The 12,700-nt window shown below is 38.3% G+C and overlaps 1 protein-coding gene across 1 annotated transcript in view; it reads left to right on the top strand.

Annotated features, from left to right (window-relative positions):
* Nucleotides 1-327: 327 nt before the first annotated feature.
* The window catches only part of LOC120533883, a 36,720-nt gene continuing 24,347 nt past the window's right edge, over nucleotides 328-12,700 (top strand). Inside the window, exons 1-3 of the mRNA XM_039760958.1 lie at nucleotides 328-1,178; nucleotides 8,319-8,371; nucleotides 8,462-8,562. Coding sequence (XP_039616892.1) covers nucleotides 343-1,178; nucleotides 8,319-8,371; nucleotides 8,462-8,562 — 990 coding nt within the window. The 5' untranslated portion in view covers nucleotides 328-342. The remainder of the gene's footprint in view (nucleotides 1,179-8,318; nucleotides 8,372-8,461; nucleotides 8,563-12,700) is intronic.

Genomic DNA, 12,700 nt, shown 5'->3' with positions numbered 1-12,700 from the left:
ACTCATTTTATAATGTTGCCTCTATTGCAGCCTAAGAGAGACAAAGAAAAATAGCAACTGAAAAACTTTTTGAGTTATTTAAAGCACTGCATAAATTGTTTAATTACAACAAATGTACTTCTCACTTAATTTATAAATTCTAAGGTCATGTAAGACCATTTTAGGAACCATTTAAACCATGTTCTTAAGAGAAGAATTGCACATTTATGTAAAATATAAGGCTTATAACCCCAGAGAGAGAGAGAGAGAGTGTTTAGAGGCTGCCAAATCTATTATTAGGCCTGTCTCTCTTTACAATGTCAACTGTAATTCAAAGCCTTGTGTTAAATCGCTGCATCTCAAATGTCAGCTGCCGAAAGCTGCACCATTCTCCCTCAGTTTATTACAGACAGCCCAATGGAGTCCACGGGAGAACCAAAAAACGCTGGAGCCTCTAACTTCTTGGAAGTAACTTGCAATAATTCATGGGGCGAGGATGAAGATGAGAGGTCAATCAAGCCGCAGTTGTCCCCCCTTCCAAGAAGAAGGAGCTCTGCTTCTTCAGATGATTTAGAGGCAGAGGCACCAAGTGTTATTGCAAGAAAAGTTTCCTTTGCAGATGCTTTTGGTTTGGATCTTGTATCTGTAAAAGAGTTTGATACCTGGGATGTACCAATCACATCTTTCGGTGAACATTGTGAAGAAGATATTCCCACCATAGAGGAGTATTTTTTTTCATCAGCATTTACAGTTCCATCCACCAAAGAAGAACTGATGCACAACGTGCACATGCAGAAAGTTGCTCTGGAGTCAATTGAGTTTATACCAGGAGTAACATCTATGAAAGGAATTATTAGAGTGCTGAATGTGTGTTTTGAGAAATTGGTTTATGTCCGAATGACATTAGATGCATGGAGTAGCTATTACGACATTTTGGCAGAGTACATACCCGGTTCCAGCGATGGTGAAACTGACCAATTTTCTTTCAAGATTTTATTAGTGCCGCCTTATCAGAAAGAAGGTGCCAAAATTGAGTTTTGCATACGGTATGAGACCTCTCTGGGCACATTCTGGTCTAACAATAAAGGATTGAATTACACTCTATTGTGCCACAAAAAATCAATCTTGGAGCAAGCAGAGAAAACACAGGAGGAAGGTACTGATAAAAATATTAAAAGCTGCTTGAAAACAACAAACAGGTAGGGGGTTTTCAGAATATTTCTTCCATGCATATTTTCCTTTCCAAGTACACTGGTATAAATGTGACTTGTGGTGTTGTACTGTCATAACTAGCCGCAAAGCAATTGTAAAGTATTTTAAAAACAAAAATGTCATAACAACTTACAACCTTGAAAGATGATATTAAACTCTCCCTACTGAGATTATCAATTTCTGTGAGTTTATTTTCAAGTGCTAGAGCACAATTTGAGGTGTCTTCTGTTTTTCTCTGTGGTTTATAAGATTAACACTTTTATGAGTTATAACTGTATTTACAATTCCTTTATACTTTTGCTGCCTGATTTTCATAAACATGTCTAACTCCCAAATGGTGCAACTTGAAAATAATTAGTAACAGAACTCAAAGCTTCAGTACGGTACAGCTTGATATTTTAGTATGCATGAGCTTTTGGCCTTTCAAAAGGTTACCTTTAAGGGGTTTTGCAAAAGTCAGTGGAAAATATCTGATATCATTCTTTTGACAGATATTGCAAATTGTTATACTGCTAGGTGGTATGTCGGTGCAGTGGTTAGCAGCACTGCTACACCGCTTCAGGACAGTTGGCTTAAATCCTGTTCCAGCCACTGTCTGTGTGGAGTTTTCATATCCTCCACTGTGTGCATGTTAGATTTCCTTACACAATCCTAAAGGGTATGTTTTAGGTTAACTGCTGTTTCTAAAATGGTTAAAAATTGATGTGTCTGTGTATTTTTTAATTCTTTTCACAAAGCATGGTTACTAAAGGTATGCCTGCTTCATGCACTTTTGTGTGTATTAATCATATTTTCAATTTTTATAAATTGACCAAAAGATATATGTATGAAAAGTGTTTCCAGCAAGTTATGGTTTTATACTATAATATTATTAAAAATGGATAGGCAATTTCCAGTAAAGTAAGTGAAGCATTTAAAACTTAGGTGGTATGGTCACAGGTTCAGTTCCTAGCTTGGTCACTGTCTAATCCGTGTCGAGTTGCATGTAATCCATGTCCAGGCTTTCCTCTCACATCCCAATCATCATGATATTTGCCGGCTCTCTTTTACCCCTTAATAAACGTGTGCCCTATAGTTGATTGCCATCCATCTAGTTTTGGGCCTTGCCTTACACCATGTATAACTGGGGTAGGCTCTCACTCATCGTAACTCTCTATTGAACTAAGAGGGTTAAAACAAGGTTGGATATTACACTGTTGTTTGCTTTTTATCATTTTATTTTATTTTTTAAACAATTTCTAGTCATTCATATAGCATTTTAACACCTATTAACCCAAAATGTATTCAATAGCAAATGCAAGCCTTAAATAATTTAATCTACAGTATACTAATAAAAGGCAAAGCCCTGACTGACTCACTGACTCACTGACTCATCACTAATTCTCCAACATCCCATGTAGGTAGAAGGCTGAAATTTGGCAGGCTCATTCCTTACAGGTTACTTACAAACGTTAAGCAGGTTGCATTTCAAAATTCTACGCGTAACGGTCATAACTGAATCCTACTTACGTACATATATACGGCCATAGCCTGCATCTTGGTCGCCGTGTGAGGCGGAGTTGTGTCCCCCATCACCACGCCTCCCACGTAATTGACTGCCTGCCCATATAAGGCCATCCGTCACCAGCAATCCAAGCTGTGAGGAAACAGTAAAAAGGAGGCGTGTCAGACGTCGTGGTACATTTTCTGATGCAGCTAGATGGAAACAACTTTGTGACGCTGTCGCTAAATACTCACAGAAAAATCCACAAGTTAATAGACACGCTGTCACTAAATACTTGCAGGCAAATCCACAACTTCATAGAGACGCTGCCGAAAACGAAAGAATGCAAGAAAGCAGGAAAGAAAGAAAGCAAAGTAAAGAAACAGAAGTAAAAAGGAGGTGTGTCAGACGTCGTGGTACATTTTCTGATGCAGCTAGACAGAAACAACTTCGTGATGCTGTCGCTAAATACTCGCAGAAAAATCCACAAGTTAATAGACACGCTGTCACTAAATATTCGCAGGCAAATCCACAACTTCATAGAGACGCTGCTGAAAACGAAAGAATGCAAGAAAGCAGGAAAGAAAAAAAGCAAGGTAAAGAAACCGAAAGAATATCTTATTTATAAACAGCGCAAATATATTCACATGTACTTAACCTATATTACAACTACAGTATATACACATATAAATTAGACACCCAGACACACACAATTCCCACAAGTTCCCCAGTCCTTTATCTGAACTTTCTTTTAAAAGTTTATAATCACATGGCCTGGGAAGTCTGCAGTGAATCCAGCAAACAATCCTGATGTGCGCCGCGGACACGTTTACTTAATTTACAAGTAAGGAGGCGATCTCATCGGCTCGGTGACAGTTCCTTTATTGAAGAATGAAGTCAGTCTCATCCTTCGCCGACGCCCGCTCCACAACAGACAAGTAAAGCCGTGAGCTCCGAATATCCCTTTTAGGTTAGCAGGCGCCCCTTCTACATGCACCCAACCATCCTTATTTCGGTGTCTTCCTTGCTTTACCGCTGGTTATCCATCCATTATGTTATTTTTAAAATGTTTCCTTTTCTTTTTCGTAACTTCTTTAACACATCTGTATATAAGTAATCACTGGAGACTGAATTAAATTCAAACCTTAAACTGAATATGTCGGTCCATCCTTGCATTGCTCCTTATTACATTGGGCATTTGATATATTATGCTTTCAGAGTTGGCTGTGATTTTATTGCAGTGCTGGTTTACATTTTTGGCCATGTAACTCTCATGCTTATTGTGTCTATGATGGTGGAGTTGTGCCAGTATCTCAGCTTTTTATTGCTACAACATCACTAATAGAAAATACATGATTTATTCAAAGTGTACATTTAATGGATTAAGAACAGTTACAATTTTATGTAGTATTGTCCTCAAAATATTATTATTCTAATTGCGATCCATGAGAAAACGTGGGAGGAAACTAACTAAAAAAACAATTTCCAAAACATAGCCATTCTGTGTTTGATAATCTCTGAGAGCATACTATAATTCTTTTTTGAGCATGTTTAGTCATTATGTTCATATGTTCATTATAAAAGAGGCTGAAATTCCATTTGATCCAAACATGGACAATGTGCATAATTTATGATAATTTAGAAACTACGTTATTTTTGTAAATGGCAGATTGTCTAAGTTTTGAAAGTTTGCTCTTCAATTAGTCTTTTTATAAATCTTTACCAGTTCATTGTAAACCTCTTCTAGTAGTGCATATTAGAGACAGGCGTCCAATAGTAGAAAGGATGATAGATTTACTTTTGTTAGGGAGAGCAGAAGTGTATGGCAAGATATACAGAATACACATTGCTGGCTGAAAGTGTGCATGAGCTGCCTCAGTGAGTCTAAATGCCCAACATGTGATTTCTTTATGACAGTCTGTAACCTCTGGACCACTGTCTGAATCCATTTTTCTGGTTTTGTGTGACTGATGTTCAAATTTTAAATACAGTGCTTAAGGTTAAGCAGAAGTACTTTTTGTCTGTTTGATATAATAAACTCCATAACACTGTCAATAGTTTAGGTCCTGTACATACACTGATAAAACTTAAAACTGAACCTCTTAGAAATCTCTGTATCTTTCCAGTCAGGAGCCATGCCATGCTTGCTTTCTCTTGTATGAAGTAGTCTGCCTTGATGATATGTTTGTCTGATATTACTTTCTAATGACTTAGGGTAAAAAATAGAGTTGTATTTCTGTGCCTGACTGCATGGATTTATATACAATAACCTATTTGGTAAAACACAAGCTAAAGGTTTACATATACAGAAATCAAAACACAATTGTTTTTCTATTAACAAATATACTGAAAATCACTTAATGAACTACATTGCATGCTGATTTGTTCCTGACAAAGTAGGGTTATTAAAAGCAGGACATATCTTTATTAGGGTAAACAATAATTTCAAAATGTGTTTATAGTAATTTCCATCATGACTGTAGTATTTTGTCTTATTCAAAAGATAATGAAGAACATGGCTGCTATTGCTGGTTTAAGTGGAGTATATGATTCTTATTTTCAGTAAAGTTTCCTATTTGAAGCTCTACAAATGCTTTTTGCTCTTTTTTTGGGCCATAAAAAACAGAGAGAGAGAGAGAGAAAGAATATAGGGAGGAATTGGGGTCGGATAATCTGTAATTATCATTGAAATTGTTGGCACACTACCAACAATGACTGTTGCAATTGAAACATGTATGGGACCTTGTTTCCATCTTGGCAAATCGCAGAGATATATACTGAGAGAAAGAACCTTTTAAAGGATGTACTGTAGTTGTAGTAGGTGCGATAAATTGAATTAGGTTGGGGTCATTGTTCATCTGGTTGGCAACTTTCAGAAATTGGAAGGAGTCTGTGACTCTACCAGATTCTCCTCAACTGTCGTTGTGTGTTTTTCAAGTTCTATACTAGTGGTTGGCACAGCTTGTTGTGCCTTTTCCATTCTGTAATACTGAAATGTAATTATATAATCCTGTAATAGTTACACACTGGATAACCCCAGTCATGAATAGGGAACGTACTACCTTTATGCTGTATATTTCAGCAGTCTGAGATGAAATCTGATCTGGCTTCAAAGTGTTACACACTAATGGCCTTTTGCACATTGCCACTATGAAAAAATAAACTTTTCTATGTCTTCATATACATTACTGTCAGTGTCAACAGTCAATGTAACCAACATGTTTGTTTTGTGTCTTATGATTTACTTTACAACATAGCCCAATAGTCAGGAATGAGTGCAAAATTGAGCTAAAACACTATTTTTAGGTTTATTTGCATTTATACATTATAGCATTCCACACACCTTTAGTGCTTTATAGTAAGAATTTTAGTGTACTCTGTACACGTGACACTACTACAACTACTAAATGTAGTAGTTAGCTATTTGATTTTGCCTTTAATCATTTCTGAGAAAGACCTGGGCAATCTTGATGCTCTGTGTGTTGAGAAATGTGATTCAAAATGGTTGGTACCAGGAGGTGCATTGAACTTTAACAACTTTATCCTAATATTCAAAGATTATTAAGAAGTGCATATCAGAGCAAAAAAATAAAGTGCAATTTTCCAGAATAAGTAAACTCAAATCATAGTTGTTTAATTGGCACAGAGAGCAGCAGGTAAAGAATACTGTTCAAGTGACTGTGTGTAAGATAAAAACACAGAAACTTACCATAATAATAAGATGCTGAAAGGATGTTTTAACAAAATCTTAAATCTACAGGATAGATCCCATATACATAATTGTGGTTCTTATAATTTACTGTTTAACAAAGGCGCTATATAGGCACCTGACCCGACACAGAAAGACACGGAGGCGCGTATAAAAAGTACAGATACTTTTATTTTCTTCAGCTGTGGGACACCTCTTCCTCGTGCCACACAGCCCAAACACAGTCCCAAGCACCAACACTAAATCAAAACACCACAATTCTCCACTTCGCTCCACCACTCTTCCTAGACAAGCTTAGTCTCCTTCCACCCAACTCTGGCTCCTCGAGTGGTGGTGGCTGGGCCCTTTTATAGCCCACCCGGAAGCATTCCAGGTGATTAACCACCTGGTCCTAATTGTACTTCCGGGTGGGGCTGAAGACTCGTCCAGCTGGGCTGTGGGAAGCAGACAGCCCCCCCTAGCGGCCACCCCGGGCCCCAACCAAGCTGTGGAGGACTCCATCTCCCATGGAGCCCTGCGGGCGGTTGGGGAATCACCGTCTGCCAGGGAGGCTGCCACCAAGCGTCCCGGGGGAGGTATTGGACTGCCCATGGCGGCTTCCCCGGAACATAAGTAGCAGGGGCGTCCCTGCCGGGCATGGGACCAGGCTGTCCTTCACAACTGATATATAGATAGAACTTTATTTTATCCCCAGGGGGAAAACTTGGCTTTTTATAAAAGCTTTCTAAATACATAAATAGGTAGATAAATAAATAAACAAAAATAAATAAATAGATACACACAGTTTGGTGTGTATAGTCAGAATGACTATAAAGCAAGAAAAATTCAAAAGAAAGAAAACTTTTGTCTTGGCTAACCAGGTCAAGGTGAGGCATTATGCAGGTGTATTGTTGTTGGTATAAAGGAGTCCCAGTAATGTTTCTTGACACACTTCTGCAGAATAAGTTATTGGCTGACAGTATTCAGTGCTGTAATGCATTATGCAGAAAAAGTGAATAATATAAATATTGAAATAATTTACTGCAGTGTCCTATTTAATTACAAAAAAGTATTTGCACTCTTTTTCCTTTCTATGACTGAGAATATTGGAAAAGAACAATCACCTAGTCCTCACTAAGTTAAAATCGCTAAATATCACAAACACATGGCAGATTGTAGTTTGTCATTGTTTTATAATAAATAAACCAGCATTCAGAAGTCCCTCATTTTCTGGGGAGGACAAAATGATTACTATGTGCTGATATGTAAAACTATGAAATATTATATTGTGTATTCTGCTATATACCAGTTATAGGTGATTAAATAAATTGGTATTTTTTAAGAAAAAAAATCAGCATTTTGCCCTAGCTTTATGAAGTCTTATTGTATTTTATTATTGTTTCTGTTAATATTGTTACTATGAGAAAACAAAACACTCTTATTGTCATTTTTTTTATTTTTTACACCATTAATTGCTGTGAAATATATTGAATATACTGAATATATTTTGAATTTGCCCACTTATTGCTTGAACCCTCTGTCTGCAATCCAGAGTCAGTAGGAGAGTACATAACAGTAACTCACCTTGCGTATATAATATCCTGTAGATACAAGTGCATTTTTTCCCATTTATCCACACATTTCCTAAACACATTTACCCAATTATTGGGAGCAAATGTTGATGTACTTGCATACTGTATTTACAATTATGATTTTTAATTTTCATTACCTTTTATTAACACTGCAGAGATAGTGGCCATCCTGGGAACCAAACCTGAGCTGCTCGATTTGTCCAACACCAATGCCATCCACCATTTCACTGTGCCATCCAATAGATATTGTATTTCATTAAAGTTAAGCTCAAAAAAACAACTTTCAACTACAGTAAAAAGAAGAACCTCACAAGAATTGTATAGAAATTATTATTCCTTGTTTTTGTTTTTGCTTTAATTACAGCAAAGAAAATTCCATTAGTTATGATGGGACAGTGGTTCATCCCGAGACTCCAGGTGAGTCATTATAAAAACTAAAATACTGTAATCATAAACTGTATTTTACTTTTAAAAACAATATTCTGAAAACATATCATTTTTCAAAAGGTGAAATTAATCTCAAAAAAACAGAAGACCATCTTGGGCAAATTGATGAAAAACCATACGCGGAGTCTGGTACCATTCACAAAGAACAAGTGCAGACTTTGGTAAGCTACTTTTTCTGTAACTATTGTTTTAATATTCATTTATTTTGATTTGAATACATGTATAACTACTGTACTTTCAACAAAATGATTTCCTTTTTAATAATGCTTAATAATCCACCCATCTATCCATTTTCTGAATCGTCTTAACTAGAGCAGGGTTACAGGGACGCCAGAGCCTATCCTAGCAGGAACAATGCCTGAACAGTACACCTGCCCCTCATTGGGTGAACACACACACACATAAAGATTAGGGGACAATTTAGATAGATAGATAGATAGATAGATAGATAGATAGATAGATAGATAGATAGATAGATAGATAGATAGATACTTTATTAATCCCAAGGGGAAATTCACATAATCCAGCAGCAGTATACTGATACAAAGAAACAATATTAAATTAAATAGTAATAAAAATGAAAAAAAAATTTAAATAAAATTAATGTTCACATTTACTCCCCCGGGTGGAATTGAACAGTCACATAGTGTGGGAGAGGAACGATCTCCTCAGTCTGTCAGTGGAGCAGGACAGTGACAAAAGTCTGTCACTGAAGCTACTCCTCTGCCTGGAGATGACTCTGTTCAGTGGATGCAGTGGATTCTTCATGATTGACAGGAGTTTGCTTAATGCCTGTCGCTCTGCCACAGATGTTAAACTGTCCAATTTAGCATTGCCAGTCCACATAGCCTGCATGTCCTTGGACTAATAGATGAAACATATGGGGAGAGCAGACAAACTCTATGCAGGGACTTGAATCCCAATCTCCTTGTTGAGAGGCAGCAGTACTACCACTGTACCACTGTGCTTAAGAATATCATCATCAATTAGCATCTCAAAGTATTTAACTTAAATCTCTAAATAACCTTTCAAAAGCTTTGGCACCTTATTTGTTATTATATTTGTATTAATGCAATACAAATATTCACTCAACCATCTGACTTTATAATGTGATCTTTACCTACCTACTGTTACATTTGCATTTTTCTTACTTTAACAATATGATATAGAAATATTTAACAGCTTGTCTATCTATATTCTGAATGTATTGCTTTGATTCATTTTTAAAAACAGCATCACGTTATTATAAAGCAATATAAGCTCAAACAAGTGAGTGTTGTGCTAAAATAATAATTTTTCGTGACTAACATCCATCCGTCCATTATCCAACCCGCTATATCCTAACTACAGGGTCACGGGGGTCTGCTGGAGCCAATCCTAGCCAACACAGGGCTCAAGGCAGGAAAGAAACCCCGGGCAGGGCGCCAGCCCACCACAGGGCATGCACATACACACACACACACACACACCAAGCACACTCTAAGGACAATTTAGAATCGCCAATGCACCAAACTTGTATGTCTTTGGACTCTGGGAGGAAACCAGAGTACCCAGAGGAAACCCACGCAGACACGGGGAGAACATGCAAACTCCATGCACGCAGGGAGGACCGCTACCCACTGCACCACTGTGCCTCCCTCGTGACTAATATGTTATCTTTAATATTGTCCAGTTAGGTATTCTAGTGTTTAGCGGTACTGTAGCCAAAGGCTTAGCCATTGCAGTTTTCACTTCATTCCAGTAACACAGTATTTTAATACAGTAGTTCATGTATTCTTCACATTTTAAGCAGACCTGCATACTGTGATTTTGATGTATGGTTTTGGGGTTAACCAAAATAAACTATGTAAGGTACTAGATCGTTCGGATTGTATTAGATCATCTATGACTTTATATGTCAATGAAAATGATAAAATCAGCTCTAGACTTAACTAGAAGCCAGTATATTAAAGTAAGAACTAAATTCTATTTATTATATTATATTAATTATATTGCTGTACTTCTTAGTTCCAGTTATTATCCATGCTTCTATGTTTTGAATGAAGTGTGAACAGTTTAATAAATAAATTATTTCAAAGCCTAAACATAAAGCCATTGTAAAAGTAAATTCTGCTTTATGCAAATGAATGATCCAATATTTCATTATTTTGTAATTAAAGATGATGCCTTAATTTGGCATTTTTGTAACCCGGAAGCAATCACATTTTAGTTAGTGTAGAAATATGACCATTAGACTCTTCAATCTGTGTCAAAGATATCACCTTACTTTTATCTACATTTAGCAGCTAAAGGTCAACACCTTTGTAGCCATTATTAAAGGCCTTGGAATTAAGAATTAATACTGGTACCTTGCTATTTGAAGAATAGCCATACCCTAAAAAATGTGATTTATTTTTCATTTGAACAGCAAGCATTTTTCAGTCATCCAATGTTTCAGCACATCAAATTTGTTAATAAAAGAAATAATTTCAAAATAATCATTCACTTTTATTGACTAATACAGCTGAGTGTCACCAACATACAAATGATATTTCCTAACTCCCTCTACTAATGGTAACACATGAAGGAAAAAAAGAACTGGTCCCAGAACTGCACTCTGAGGGGCCACTGTATTAAACTAAAGATAGGATGGGGGAGCACAGTCTGTAAACTTTGACCTTTACTGAAAATCCTTTGATGGTAGCCCACTGAATTTTCAGACCTATTTAGTGAATGCGATGGCCTATAGTACCAATAGCTGCTATTAAATCAAAAATTGGATGAGCATTGGATGAAATTAGAATATTCTTAAGGAACAGCTTGATGGAGCTTTTTGTTTCTTGCTACCAGATTTAAAGAATATTTTCGAATAGTTTGTGAAAGAAATATGTTTGAATAAAATGCAATGTACTGTACTTTCCATAATTATTTAGACCAGGGGTTCTCAAACTCGGTCCTGGGGGCACACTGTGCCTGCAGGTTTTTGTTCCCACCAGATTCCTAATCAGTGACAACACCTGATAACACTGATCTCATTTAATTAGCTGGTATTTTATTCTTTTATTCTACATTCAGAAAAGCACAGCAGCATGATTTTTACATTTATAAGACATTTAGAAATATTTCTGCTTTTGCTATAGATTTAAATGGTTAACTCTCTTTTGTTGATTTCATTATATTTTGCCCTTTCTCTGTGCAGTTTTCCCCTTCATTGTATCTTATTAATGACAATTGAAAATGAGCAGATCAGACACCCAGGCAAACATCCATCCATCCATCCTCTTCCACTTATCCGAGGTCGGGTCGCTGGGGCAGCAGCTTAAGCAGAGAGGCCCAGACTTCCCTCTCCCCGGCCATTTCTTCCAGCTCTTCCGGGAGAATCCCAAAGGCGTTCCCAGGCCAGCCGGGAGACGTAGTCCCTCCAGCGTGTCCTGGGTCTTCCCCGGGGCCTCCTCCCGGTTGGACGTGCCCAGAACACCTCACCAGGGAGGCGTCCAGGAGGCATCCTGATCAGATGACCGAGCCACCTCATCTGACTCCTCTCGATGCGGAAGAGCAGCGGCTGTACTCTGAGCCCCTCCCGGATGACTGAGCTTCTCACCCTATCTTTAAGGGAAAGCCCAGACACCCTGCGGAGGAAACTCATTTCAGCCGCTTGTATTCGCGATCTCGTTCTTTGGTCACTACCCATAGCTCATGACCATAGGTGAGGGTAGGGCGTAGATCGACTGGTAAATTGAGAGCTTTGCCTTACAAATCAGCTCATTTTTCACCACGACAGACCAATGCAGAGCCCGCATCACTGCGGATGCCGCACCGATCCGCCTGTCGATCTCACGCTCCATTCTTCCCTCACTCGTGAACAAGACCCCGAGATACTTGAACTCCTCCACTTGGGGCAGGATCTCTCCCCAACCCTGAGAGGGCACTCCACCCTTTTCGGCTGAGGACCATGCTCGGATTTGGAGGTGCTGATTCTCATCCCAGCCGCTTCACACTCAGCTGCGAACCGATCCAGAGAGCTGAAGATCACGGCCTGATGAAGCAAACAGGACAACATCATCTGCAAAAGCAGTGACCCAATCCTGAGTCCACCAAACGGACCCCTTCAACACCCTGGCTGCGCCTAGAAATTCTGTCCATAAAAGTTATGAACAGAATGGTGACAAAGGGCAGCCCTGGCGAGTCCAACTCTCACTGGAAGCGGGCTCGACTTACTGCGGCAATGCGGACCAAGCTCTGACACGGTTGTACAGAGACCGAACAGCTCTTATCAGGGGTCCGGTACCCCATACTCCGGAGCACCCCCACAGGATTCCC

This window comes from Polypterus senegalus, chromosome 8 (assembly GCF_016835505.1).
Source record: "Polypterus senegalus isolate Bchr_013 chromosome 8, ASM1683550v1, whole genome shotgun sequence".
Lineage (NCBI taxonomy): Eukaryota > Metazoa > Chordata > Cladistia > Polypteriformes > Polypteridae > Polypterus > Polypterus senegalus.
Note: the sequence above shows the minus strand (reverse complement) of the source record. Positions and strands in the feature narration are given on the sequence as shown.